Source organism: Phaethon aethereus (assembly GCF_964289735.1).
Source record: "Phaethon aethereus genome assembly, chromosome: 2".
NCBI classification, from domain to species: domain Eukaryota; kingdom Metazoa; phylum Chordata; class Aves; order Phaethontiformes; family Phaethontidae; genus Phaethon; species Phaethon aethereus.
The window spans coordinates 140,813,409-140,825,713 of record NC_138582.1 but is presented as its reverse complement, the minus strand read 5'-3'; the positions used below and the strand labels follow the sequence as shown (position 1 = coordinate 140,825,713).

Genomic DNA, 12,305 nt, shown 5'->3' with positions numbered 1-12,305 from the left:
ACGGCAAGGCTTGATGCTAAGGCGGGCTCCCTGGCCTGCATACAGTGTAGCCCTGACAAATGGCTCCTCCGTGGCCGGTGCTCTGCCTGTGGCGGGCTCTGGGCTGGGCTGCGGCCTGCGGCCTGCAGACCACCGGGCCCAGCTTATGGCAGCCACGGCGGCTGCCGGCTGCCCCTGGTAGCCTGATGGGAGGCCGGTACCGGCCGCCCCGGCCCTGCTCGCGCACGGGTATAACCCCCTGGTCGCCACGGACACCCGGGTGGGGCTTCACCCGCCGTCACACGGCGCGGGGGGCGGCGAGGCAGGGGGAGGCCGGCGCTGGAGTGGGGGTGAGGAGGAGGAGGAGTGGAAAAGAACGGAGAGGGGAAAAGCGAGAGGGGCGTGAAGGAGCGGGGGGTGAAAAGGGAGTGAGCGGAGAGGAGGCGGCCGCGGGGAGCGGAGCGGGACGGCGGCGAGCTGCCCGAGCCATGGCGCGGCGGGACGACGGCGGCGGCGGGACGGCTCCCCGCTTGTTGCTCTGGCTGGCGCTGTGGGGACTGTGGCGCGGCGGCGGGGCCGGCGACCTGCCCTCCCGGGGGGCGGCCCTGCCCTTCGGCGCCGGGCCGCCGGCGGCCTGCCGCCCGCGCTGCCAGCACGGCGGGCTCTGCCTCGGCAACGGCACCTGCCTCTGCTCCAAGGGCTACGAGGGCGAGCTCTGCCAGCACGGTAACGGCCCGGCCTCGCACCGCGCTCGGGGGTGCCGGTGGCGGCGGAAGGCGGCGGGTTGCAGCGGGGTCCCTCGGCGGGGAGCCGGCGCGGGGTGGGCGCCGCAGTGGGGCGGCAGCGGGAGCGATGGCGGGCGGGGAGAGGCCGCTCCGCGCCTCGCCTCGTCGCGGGGAAACGTGAGAAGAGCCGCGGGCAGGGCCCGCACGGCTGTGGGGACGTGCTGGATGGTCCCTGGGGAGGTGCCTCGGCCTAAACAGGGCTGGGCACGAGTAGCCGTGTGTGAGCTCTCCTTGAGCTGTCGGCCTTGCTGCAAGTGACCCCTCTGGGGAGGCCCGAGGAGCTCGGGTTTGGGTCTGGTGCGAGACGGCGGTGGTTAGATGCCAGGGAGGGTGCGAATAAGGTGGGGTGGAAGGAGATGGGTAGAGACACCCAGTTTCTGGTGAGGTGAGGCAATGACAGCAAAATGATAGAGCACAACCAAGAGCTGGCGCCTTTATGAAGACGCTCACGTTAGGTGAGTAGACCCAGCCATCGGAAATGGCCGTGTTGTCAGTAGATAGCATGTTGCCATTTGAACACTGGGTAACCGTCCGCTTACTGGATAGTCTTCTGCATCGGCTTCCTTTTATCATTTTCTCTGTGCGTGTTTAAATACTTGCCTGAGTAAGGAGTGATGCTTTCAGAGGCTTGACAGCTTCCTGAGCCAGACTCACAGAATCATTTGTGCATCCCATTTCTATGGTGGTGGGTGTAAAGCTGGGGTGAACTGAATTCTGTTCCTGTCAGTTTCCCAGGGGAGACAAAGTGGTGTTGAAAATGTCACACAATATGCAAAAGTAAACACTGGCGAGAAGAGTTTCAGTTTAAACACTGTTTAATCTAACATGCCCAATTTCTAATTCCTTTCTTTAAAAGTTTGGCTACAGAGTACTGTGGCTAATAATTGCTAAAAACCACTCCATATCAGGAAAAGGTCTTTTGCCTTACATCTTGTCCTGTGCGAAGAGGTAATATAGTATGTATTGTTTTAGTTCTCAGTGCCCTTCATCTAAAACATGATTTATTTATTTTTTAAAGTCTGAAATGGGATGCTGAAAATTTCATTCAGCACTGTAATCGTTCATGGAGCGTTGTTTTATTTAGAAGCTAAGGCTAGCACGTGGTGACAAATGATGTATAGCTAATGCACTATGTAGTGGGGATGGATAGCTATGCAGTATGTGCTGTTCCAAACAACTGTTGAATACTAGATGTTTTTGGGTTTAGAGGAGATGTGAAAGATGGTCAGAGATGCAGATCTGTTTTTGAACTAGAGGTGAACTGTCTGGTCTTGTTAAGGGAACCACTGAATGCTTACTCTGATAAGGTCATCAATGCAGAAAAAAAATGGATAAATTAAGTTTCATCCCTTATTCTGACAAGAAAACTGAACTAACTTTTTTCCTCCTCCCTCTCACCAAAAACATATAAATGAAGGGTGGGATATGTCTGTCTGACTGGGAAGGAGTGTTTTTCAGTTTTGCGCTCTGCTTTTTACTTGAAGTGTCGTGTTCTTGAAATAGTGGGGTAAAAAAAGTCTTTGTGATACCTGTGTCCTTTTCTGGCTATTGAGATGGTTCAGAGGGGAAGGAGAAAAATCTGTTCTGTAATTAACAAAAGGTGATGTGAATTTCATTACTGTTGAAGGCAGTTTGGAAAAATTGTATTTGCTCTTGTTTCAAGTAGGTGATCTTCAAAGTTATTTGAATTTGTGGCTAGACGCTAAATGGATCTAATTATATACACAGATGCTATGGTCATTATAGGTTTTGCAATACACTAACCTATGGGACTGCAAAACATGAATATAACGGAGGGAAAAAGTTGGGCAAGACTTTTTCGAGGACTGGTTCTCTCTAGTTGAGTGGATTGCTTAGAAAAGAGTTTTTTCTGCCTGGCCTTCTTGCTCAAAGTGGGATTGCAATGACACAGGAGTCAAAAGTAGAGTAGTTCTGGTGGACTCAACTCTAATACTTCTGAGCAATCCTAAGAGGTCTGTGAACATGGGTGTGTTGTAAAATAACTTCAAGATGCTTTCAGCGTAACCTTTATTCTGGTGAGGCTACTGGTAGCATGTTGTGCTGTGAAGCTGCGGGTCAGATCCCTCCCATTCACTGGAGATACAGTCTTGCTGCTTCTTAAGTCTGGGAGGAGCTGCAGATATTTTGGCAAAGGGTAAAGCAAGCATAAAGGAAAGAAGTACAGTTTGGAGGCTGTAAATTTCAGTACAATATTTCTTTCACACAGCCCCTGATCTGTATTGAAAACCCTGCTTCATAAAAGGTATGTGGCTCATGGAGAGTCTTTCTTCATCTCTCTCCTATGTTTTGTGTGGAAAAGAGTCCAGCAGTCCAAATGGTAGAAGCAGATGAGAACAGTGGAATAGATTACAGTACTGTATAATGCACACAGCTAACCTTTTGGGATGTCACTGTGATTCCCTTGTTTTGGTGATGGCTTTTTTTTCCTGTTTCATGCCAGTGCTTTCCACTTGCGATGCTTTCTTCATGCAAGTGGTATCAAGTTTAAGTATTGGATCTTCCCGGCAGGGCTGCTGTCTTACTCTGTGTATGTGACTTCACAGTGACTTTTGGATACTGCTGCCATATTAGTATTTTATAGCATAAATAGGAAAAGTTAACTTTATAAAACTATGTGAAATAACCCAGAGTTTTACTTAAATTGAGAACTCTTGTATGGCATTTCCAATGAACAGAAAGCATCTGGTAAAACAGTTTGTGGTGCTTAATTGCTGGCTGGTGCTAAACCATGACACAGTTATGCAGAGCTGAGTGCTGAATGGTTCTTTCATATATGTCTGTGTCTTTTATTTGCATGCAATAACTTATTCTGCTCATGCTCATGTGAAAAAACCTCTGTTCTTCAGTTGGATTTCTTGAGCGTGCAGTAAATATATGAGGGCAAAATCAGTGTGGTGTTATTCACTGCTAGTCTTTTCTCATCTCTTCCCTCTGTTTCAGACTTCTTACCCATCCAGTCAAAGGATAGAGCAATGTGATGTAGAGAACTCATCTCACACCTGCAGTTAATTCAGATGAGACTCTCTGAAATACATGGGTTTCTAAAATCTGTGTGTGGATAAACAAATGTTCTCTGAGACACCAGGGCTGATTTGGGAATGACTTATAAGTAGCAAGGAGGGCTATGTGATAGGTAACTTATTTTCAGTCTGACTGGATTTACCCAGAATTTTGCAAAATGAAGATTGTTTGTGCCTCATCCAATTTATCCAAGCTGTCAGCAATGAAAATATTGTAGAATCTGTGATCATAGATGCTCTTCTCTCCAACAGATAATTAGTTATGACGAAAGTTACATTTATCTCAGATGATTTCTAAACAAACACTGTATGTTTCAGAAAGGTCGCTGAGAGGCCAACTGAGGCAAAAAAAAAAAAGAGGATGGAGGAGAAGGAATTGCTGACTTATTTCTGGAGACATTTTAGAGAACAGGCATGAAATGAGCATGTAGTTTTTCTGGAGAGGTATGTAAGAATCCAATAAAGAGTTAAGTCTGATATTACATCTTAAGAATCAGAAGGTGCCACTGAAGCTGCAGCATTTTTTATTAAATCATTTCTTCTTCTCACCTCTTTTCTCACCTGTCATTTCTTGACTTCCATTATCAAAAGCTTTTTTGGCAGTTCATCTGTGTTTCTTTTTCCCTTTCAATCTGGCTCTCTCTTCTGTCTAGGGTCCAAAAGGTTCCTTAGTTTTGAGTGTTTAAAAGCTTAATATGGTGGAGTGCTCTCTGTGCAGGGAAACTATTTCACCTGATTGGCAATATGGGAAGGTAGGGACGTATATGTTAAGAAATATGGAGACAAACTGCATGCTCAGAGACTAAAATAATGCAAATTTCTTGTGTACTTAAGTAGTAATTTTGGTAAGCTTCACCAATATTTATCCAAGCTTTGCTTGTTGTCTGTCTTACAGCAACGTGTTATCCAAAATGCAAAAATGGTGGAGAGTGCCTCAGACCTGGAAAATGCAGATGTCCACCTGGCTATGGGGGTAGATACTGTCACAAAGGTGAGTAAAACCCAAGAAAGCGATAGCTTGGAAAGACAAGAAGTTTAAAAACAGACAAAATTAATTTGGGACTACTCAACTCCAGGATCTAATGCACTTTGAAATAATGACCTTAATTTCTTAGACCTCTGACCTTACTGTCAAAAAATACATGGCCTAGAGGATCTGCCTGCTTGCAGGAGAATGGGATGGAGTATATGTACTGAAACTTGTTGTGAGAATCTGAGAGAATTTTGTCCCTTAGAAAATACATTCTTTATGTGTTATGTAAATATTCTGGTTAGCTCTATAACAGACTTTTTCTAAATACTTCAATGAGATGACTTGTATAGATACATATTTCTGCATTAGGTGGGTGAAACTTTTATGTAGTATCTGCAAGATGGTAATATTGAGGGCAAGTTGCTAAAGGTATATGTGGCAATGTATTATTGATAGGCAAGACACAGATGAGGAGTAGCAAAGACCAATTTTTACGGTTTTGTGAAGCCTATCGAATATATGCATGGATTGGAAAAGGCCATCCAAGAAAACATTGTTATGAACTGATCAGACTACTGATGATAACGTCAGTTCTGGGATAAAGGAGGAAGCAAACTTGAAATAGTTGGAGGGGAAAATGATGTAGTAGGCAAGATATCCCCAGAGAGCGAAGGAAAAGAAATTATTGTTTTCTTTTCAGAAGAAAAGCCTCAACCTGGCACTTAAAAAATTTCTAGCATTTCTTTTTGAACAGACACTGGTGAATGAGTTGGGCAGTCATCTCCGTGCTGAGAACTTAATAAGCATTCTGACTGACTGTGGTCACAGCAGCTAGCAACACCTCATAGGTTTCTCTGTTTATACTTGATGTTTATTCTGCAGGCATTTTCTTTATTACCTTCAAATGTAAAATAGCTACAAGAGGTTACTTGGAGTGTAACCTAATGGGTACATTAATGAGTAGTTGGGGAAGTAAATCGGCTAGCTTCTGCAGCTCTCTAGAGTCTTGGTGTTGGGTTGTCTGGGGTGGTTTTTTTTCATTTGTTTTATTTTTTAGTAAAGCTGTATTTGGTATTTTATGAAGAAAACATGACCTGAGTGTACCTAACATGTTAACATCTGTCTAAGTTTGCAGAAGCTTAAACTGTAGCTTTGGGGTGTTAACTAGACTGAACAGAAATTCAACTGCGAGTGATAATAATTTGATATCAAAGTGCCTTCTAATGAAGATCTGTATAACACAGTACTGTTGTGTAATGCATTGGGAAATAACTGTTCATTCTGAGTAGACCTAACAGTGTTGACATGAGTAAAGGTCCTATCTGTATTTATTATCATGTTATCCCTTTAAGGCAAAGGATGTGCTTGTGCTTACCTTGAAGGTGCAGTACTGTGGCATATGGAGCCTGGATGTATAAACTTGTAGTGCAGTGTAGTTCCCTGGGTCCTCCTTGCCCTTCTTGAAGATTGGAATGACATTTGCTTTCCTCCAGTCTTCAGGCACTTCTCCCAGTCACTACAATCGATCATATACAATCAATATTAAATACATTAACTTATACTGTGTGACAAAGAAATATGCAACCAAGCTTTGAAGAGCTTTTCTAGCCATGCTGGAGTTGACTTGTGTGTCCTTGCATGTTCAGCATTTGTGCCAAAACTGTTAGGTGGAATCGTGCTCAGAAGTTGTGGTAGAACAGAGGTTTGGACTTTGTTCTACCAGGTATCAAGCAGACATCCCAACTGTCTATCATTATAATGAAGGATAATTGTTTCTTTTCAATATAGTGAAGGTGGTGTATACATTTACATTCATGCTTGTGGAAGGATGCATTTGATTGTACAGAACAGTGATTATGCCATATTTCAAAGACGGGGCACACTGCACTTGATACTGTGCGATACCCATGTCTGGAGGGCAAGTCTTACGAGGAGCGGCTGAGAGAACTGGGGTTGTTTAGTCTTGAGAAGAGGAGGTTGAGGGGAGACCTTATCACTCTCTACAATTACCTGAAAGAGGGTTGTGGTGAGGTGGGTGTTGGTCTCTTCTTCCAAGGAACTAGCGATAGAATGAGAGGAAACGGTCTCAAGTTGCACCAGGCAAGGTTTAGACTGGATATTAGGAAAAAATTCTTTACTGAGAGAGTGGTCAAGCACTGGACCAGGCTGCCGAGGGAGGTGGTGGAGTCACTGGAAGTGTTCAAAAAAACGTGTAGGCATGGTGTTTTGCGACATGGTTTAGTAGGCATGGTAGTGTTGGGTTAATGGTTGGACTTGATGATCTTAAAGGTCTTTTCCAACCTTAATGATTCTGTGATTCTGTGGCATAAATAATGCTTCATTAATGAGGCCTTCAGGGCTTTTATGTGTAGAACAATTCTGGAATGAGGAGGCTGACCTAGGGAAGGCACCAGTCAACTTGATTGTAGTCATAGGTTCATTTGTCAAAGCAATATACCCTTCTCTTCCTCTTATTATGTGTAGGTCCTGTCAGATAAGGAAATAATGTGAATCCTTGACCACGTTACTGACTTACCAGCTGTGATTTGGCAAGATCGATAAGAATGTGCATGTTAGTAGTTACTGGGGTGTAGCTGATGGACTGTGGTGTAGCTGATGACCAGTTGGTTCTCAGCTGGGGAGGGGAGGACCTGTGCCATAGCTATAATCATGTTTGTTTCTTGGTACTCTCAGCCTAAATGCTCAACAAGCTTTTAAGCACATGCTTAATTTTAACTGCATTTTGAGTTGGCATTTGCAGGCATGGTTCTGTCATTGTCACTCACTCTTTATAAAACTGTGCCTTGCTCTGAATAGTTGAAATTTTAGTCTTTGCAGATGTGATTAAACAAGTAGTTGATGGTAGACCAGCTGTTTAAAAATAATTATTTGAAGTCCTATGCTGCTTCTGAAATCTACTGCATGTGCTGTTCTTCTGCAGTAAGCTGTGAAGGAGGCTGTCAAAATGGCGGGGAGTGCATCTCTATCAATGGAGTTGTGAAGTGCCTTTGTGCTTCTGGCTGGACAGGATCAAGATGCCAAGAAGGTGGGTATCGAGAGTCATGAAAATACTTACACTGATTAAAACTATAAATGCAGTAAAAAAAACCCCAAAACATCTTAAAAGTATTAATAGGCTAATAACTATGGAAGTGTCATTGCATTACTACAGAAATGAAGAACCTACATTATTGGTACATACTCAGATAAAATAGTGTCAAATTATGTTGCATTAAAGTGTACATCTGTTAACATTTAAACCAAAAGTCTTAAGACAGTACATAAGTAATTTTTTTTCCATTTCCGTGGTCCTGGAAATGCCTTTAGAGCTATACCAGTTGAGTATCTGGCCTGAAAGAAAATGTGTTTTGCCATTTTGATTTGTATCATCCTGAATCTTTCATTCTGTCAGGACTCTTTTATATCAGTTTTATAAATCCTGCTGACTTACCCATTCTTTTCTTCTAGCCATTTGTCCTCAAGGTTGTCGTAATAATGGAGCTTGTGTGGCTCCTGGGATTTGTAGCTGTCCAGCTGGATGGGTTGGCGGAGCATGTCACTTAGGTAAAAGACTTCTGATGTTTTTTGTTTATCCTTTTCTCTACTTGTTTGATTTACCAATGATAGTGTTCAAATCTTTGTTGGTGCTTAACAAAGCTGCTAGGAAGGTAAATGAGAGCTGCTTCTGCATACTGGGAATCTTACAAGTATGCATAAGGAATAGATGGCTTTTCAATTTGGTCAGAAAGACAGAACTTTTCCACTTTAAGTAAATCCAGTTTCAGATTTTGCTTGTCGCCAAGTTCATTACTTGGTATGTCTTGTCAGTACTTCTGAAATATTTTCTATAAACCAAGACTCCTGTATAAAGAACTGAAAATGGCCATTACTGAAACACTATCACTACTGATGTGGGTTAGAAGCTCCATTATATTTTATGGACATGGAAAATTGAAACTTGCTTCTCACTCTGAGGATAAGTTGGCAGAATCAACTCCAGGTGCTCTTAAAAAGAGGAAGCCACCTGTAATCAGGATTAGTACTGTCTGACACTCTTGCTGAACAACCACGTGCATTTTCCCAAATTTTAACTCACAAAAGCAGGTGATGATTATAAAAACTTTAATCTACCCTTCTCTGGCACGGCCTTGTATGCTTATAACTGCACTGTCTTGATACTAAAGGCAATAATTCTGAGATTGTAAAAAGGAAAGGGTTTTTTGTTTGCTCTCTGTGAGACTGAGAGAAAGCTCATTTAAACATTGATTTTGAACTGGATATCATGTGTGCAAGGTCTCTGGATTAAGTCCTCTGCATCTGAAATTTTTGTGTGGCTGTGGAATCCAAATCAGCTAGTGTTAGTTCTTCTGCAATATATATAGTCAAGCAAGCATTAACAAATAATACTTTAACATTCCCATTTGACCAGCAAAATGGTTATTCTTTGTAGTCATGAGTGTATCATGATAGAGGGTGATATTAAAAGGTCAGTATGGGAGATGCAAATAACTTACAAAATGCTTAGCTCCATTCCCTGCACCAGCAATAATGGTAAAGTGTTCAAGTTCTTAATGTCAAAATAATCACTGTTCCCAAACTAACTAGATCTGTATCTCGTTTGACTTCTGTTGGTACAGATGCTCATAAGCAAATTACAGCTCCTGGCTTGTTACCTGAACTGGTGTGTAGCTAGGGGACAACTAAAGCTGTGCCCTCTCAGTCCTCCTCTGCCCTTCTTTTGAGGGAGTAGGGGAAGTGTGTGAGCAACAGCCAGTATGTGGCAATTCTTTCCTCATGGATGTGGATCTAAGAACCGGCTTGAGTAAGTTTCAGCAGGAATTTTTATTGTTCCCTCACTTTCATGGAGGCATCCATCTCAAGAATAGCCTGTGCCTTAAAGAACAACAGAAATTACAGTATTTTGAAAGGAGAATGGAGCATGAATAAGGCTAGACATACTGTGGCTCTATTCCAATGAAGGCCACGATGCCATAAATTGAGAGGCATTGCTTTTCAGTTCTTCCATTATGCCTTTATTTATACTGTCCCAGTGCAGTCACCAGGGAACAATTGTGCTAGCACAGTGAGACAAAGAAGAAAAATGATCCTGTGTTGTGCTGAAGACATACTATGTATCTGGTGTCTTAATTTCAGCTGTATGTAAACTACCTTGTCAACATGGAGGAAAATGCATAGCTCCAAACGTGTGCAGATGTCGACTGCCGTACTCAGGTCTACAGTGTACAAAGAAAAGAAAGGAATGAAGCAACTTCAACAAAGATAAGCTGCATTTTCATGTAACTCTTCATACAAAGATGAATTCTGCAGCAGTGTGAGACCTTAAAACAAACATGGTAACTAACTGATTTCAGATAGCTTTTTGTCTTCATTATATTAAGTAAATGCTTTTCTGTATGAAAGAAAAGTATTGCTGATTGTAACAAAGCTATTAAAAGTATCCAAGTGTGTGTAGTGTATGGCACATGTTTTCTTCTGTTTTCATTTTCCTTAGTAAGGAGAAGTCTTGGTTGATACAGCTGACCTTGAAATAAAATTTACTCTTCAAATAAAGTACTTCAGAATAGATCTATGCTCTTTTTGATTTTTTTTCCCCTTTGCCTGGAAATATTGCATTATATTAATCATGTGTTTTTAAAAATCACATGAAACAAAATGTCCGTAATTCAGATTATCAGAAGTGGATGTTAGTTCAAGTATAATTTACCTTTAATAAGATTACACAGTTGCAAGAGGCAGCTTGCAGAGTTTGCATCTTTCTGGAACATCAGCAAACTGCAAAGCATCTTATTAAAATCCTGGTTATCGCTTTATGCATGCTTCCTGTCCCCCTCCCCCAGTCAGATTTGGATCTTCATCAGTTGAACAGTATTAAACTCCCCCCTCCGCCCAGTACTTGTTCAGACATTTCCACTGTTACTTTGTAAAAGCTTAATCCATACTGATACTCTAAAAGCATGGACAAGTCCTTGTCTTGACTACTTCTACAATGATACTATCTGATCATCTCTCAACTTCCAATTATTTCCTTCCTTATCCCAGTAAGATAGGGAAGTGTGTTTATCTCCCTTCTGGAGATGCAAACATTGCTGATTCATTCCTATTCAAGACTGTGTTGTTACAGGAGCAATATAATGGGAGGCTACAGACTGGCAGTGAGGAAAAGCCATGCCTGTACAAATCACCTGTGTGGAGGGTGCTGAGGCTTGTCTTCTGGACGTATTCCAGTTTGGCACCATTTAGGTTTTGCAGCCTTTTGAACAGGCTGCAGAATGGAGACTCCTACGTTCATTGTTCCATGTCTCATCTGTGCTGTTTCTTGAAGGCTACAGCGGAGGAAAGTTTTTCCAAAACATGCAAGTTGAATCAGTTAACTTTCTGAATGATGCCCAAATCAGGTTTTTTTTGAGAGACAGATTAATTTTCATTGTCTTCTAGGTGAAACTGGAATTTTTGGTGGGAGAATTTTTAACTACGCATTACTTTAGTCTATTCGCCTATGCATTATTTTAAGCCATTTGGTGGAATAACATGTATCTGTGTATAAGCTCCTTTACCAGAACATCTGGCTTTCATAGGTGGAGTGATTTATACTGATGTGTTTCTCCAGGGATTACAAGCCACTGAGCATTGACAGGAAGCAAAAGAAGTGGGGTCTGCTCAGTTACCAACCTTCTCTAAAAGAAAGAACCCAAGCACACAGAGAGCAAATGAAAGACAGTGGTACAGTTCATGAGACTCTGGTTTTCTGTTACGAGCAATTGCTGTGTTGTGTAGTTGAGATGCCTTCCTCTGCCCTGGCTTTGCAAGCTGTTGTGTTTGGTTCAGATGAAACCTGCTACAGGTGTGTGTTGTGCAGGTTTTGTTGCCAGGGGAGGGCACAGAGTAAGAGGAGTGTGTGTTTTTTGTACTGCTCTTGCTGTGATACACTGGATATTTCAGACATGCTGGTGAAAAATGTGGGTTTCATGAATGGAACAAGATTATTGCATCAACAGTGCTGGAGTAAGCTTTATGATGATGAAATTCTGTGTCTGTGTCACAGCTCACTACAGTAATCACATAACTTAGAAATGCAGGAGTTAAGTTGAATACCTTAGATTACATACTGGTTGCAGGGAAGTGAATGGAAACAATTGCCTGAGACCCAAGATTTCAGTAAATGAAAAGAGGCGTAGTATCTTGGTATTGTTCCTGAAGACTGACTTGAAGTGACAATAACGGTGATTAGAAGCCAAAAGAGCTATTAGCATCATTAGGAGCATGAGACCAGGAGCAGTCAGTGAGAGACCTGTAATTGGTGTTTCTGAGCAGGCCAGCACAAATGCTAATTTAAATAGTTCCCTGTTTAGAAATGATGGAAGTAAGCAAGCAGTAATTTGATGGCACACACAATGTGATGGCATAGTTTAGAAATACTGCTTGAATGTAGCACCATCTACTGGTTCCAGGGTTTTTCGTTGGGGTTGTTTTGGTTTTGGTTTTGATTTTAAGAAATACCATTTAATT

General features: G+C 42.4%; 1 protein-coding gene across 1 annotated transcript; it reads left to right on the top strand.

Annotated features, from left to right (window-relative positions):
• Window positions 1-386: 386 nt before the first annotated feature.
• LOC309402782 (uncharacterized protein) lies at window positions 387-10,042 on the top strand (the record flags this gene model as incomplete). The annotated part of the gene is made up of 5 exons (XM_081996713.1): window positions 387-705; window positions 4,701-4,796; window positions 7,720-7,824; window positions 8,247-8,342; window positions 9,933-10,042. Exons 1-5 carry the CDS (start codon window positions 468-470, stop codon window positions 10,040-10,042), a joined length of 645 nt encoding a protein of 214 aa, XP_081852839.1. The 5' UTR covers window positions 387-467.
• Window positions 10,043-12,305: the final 2,263 nt, after the last annotated feature.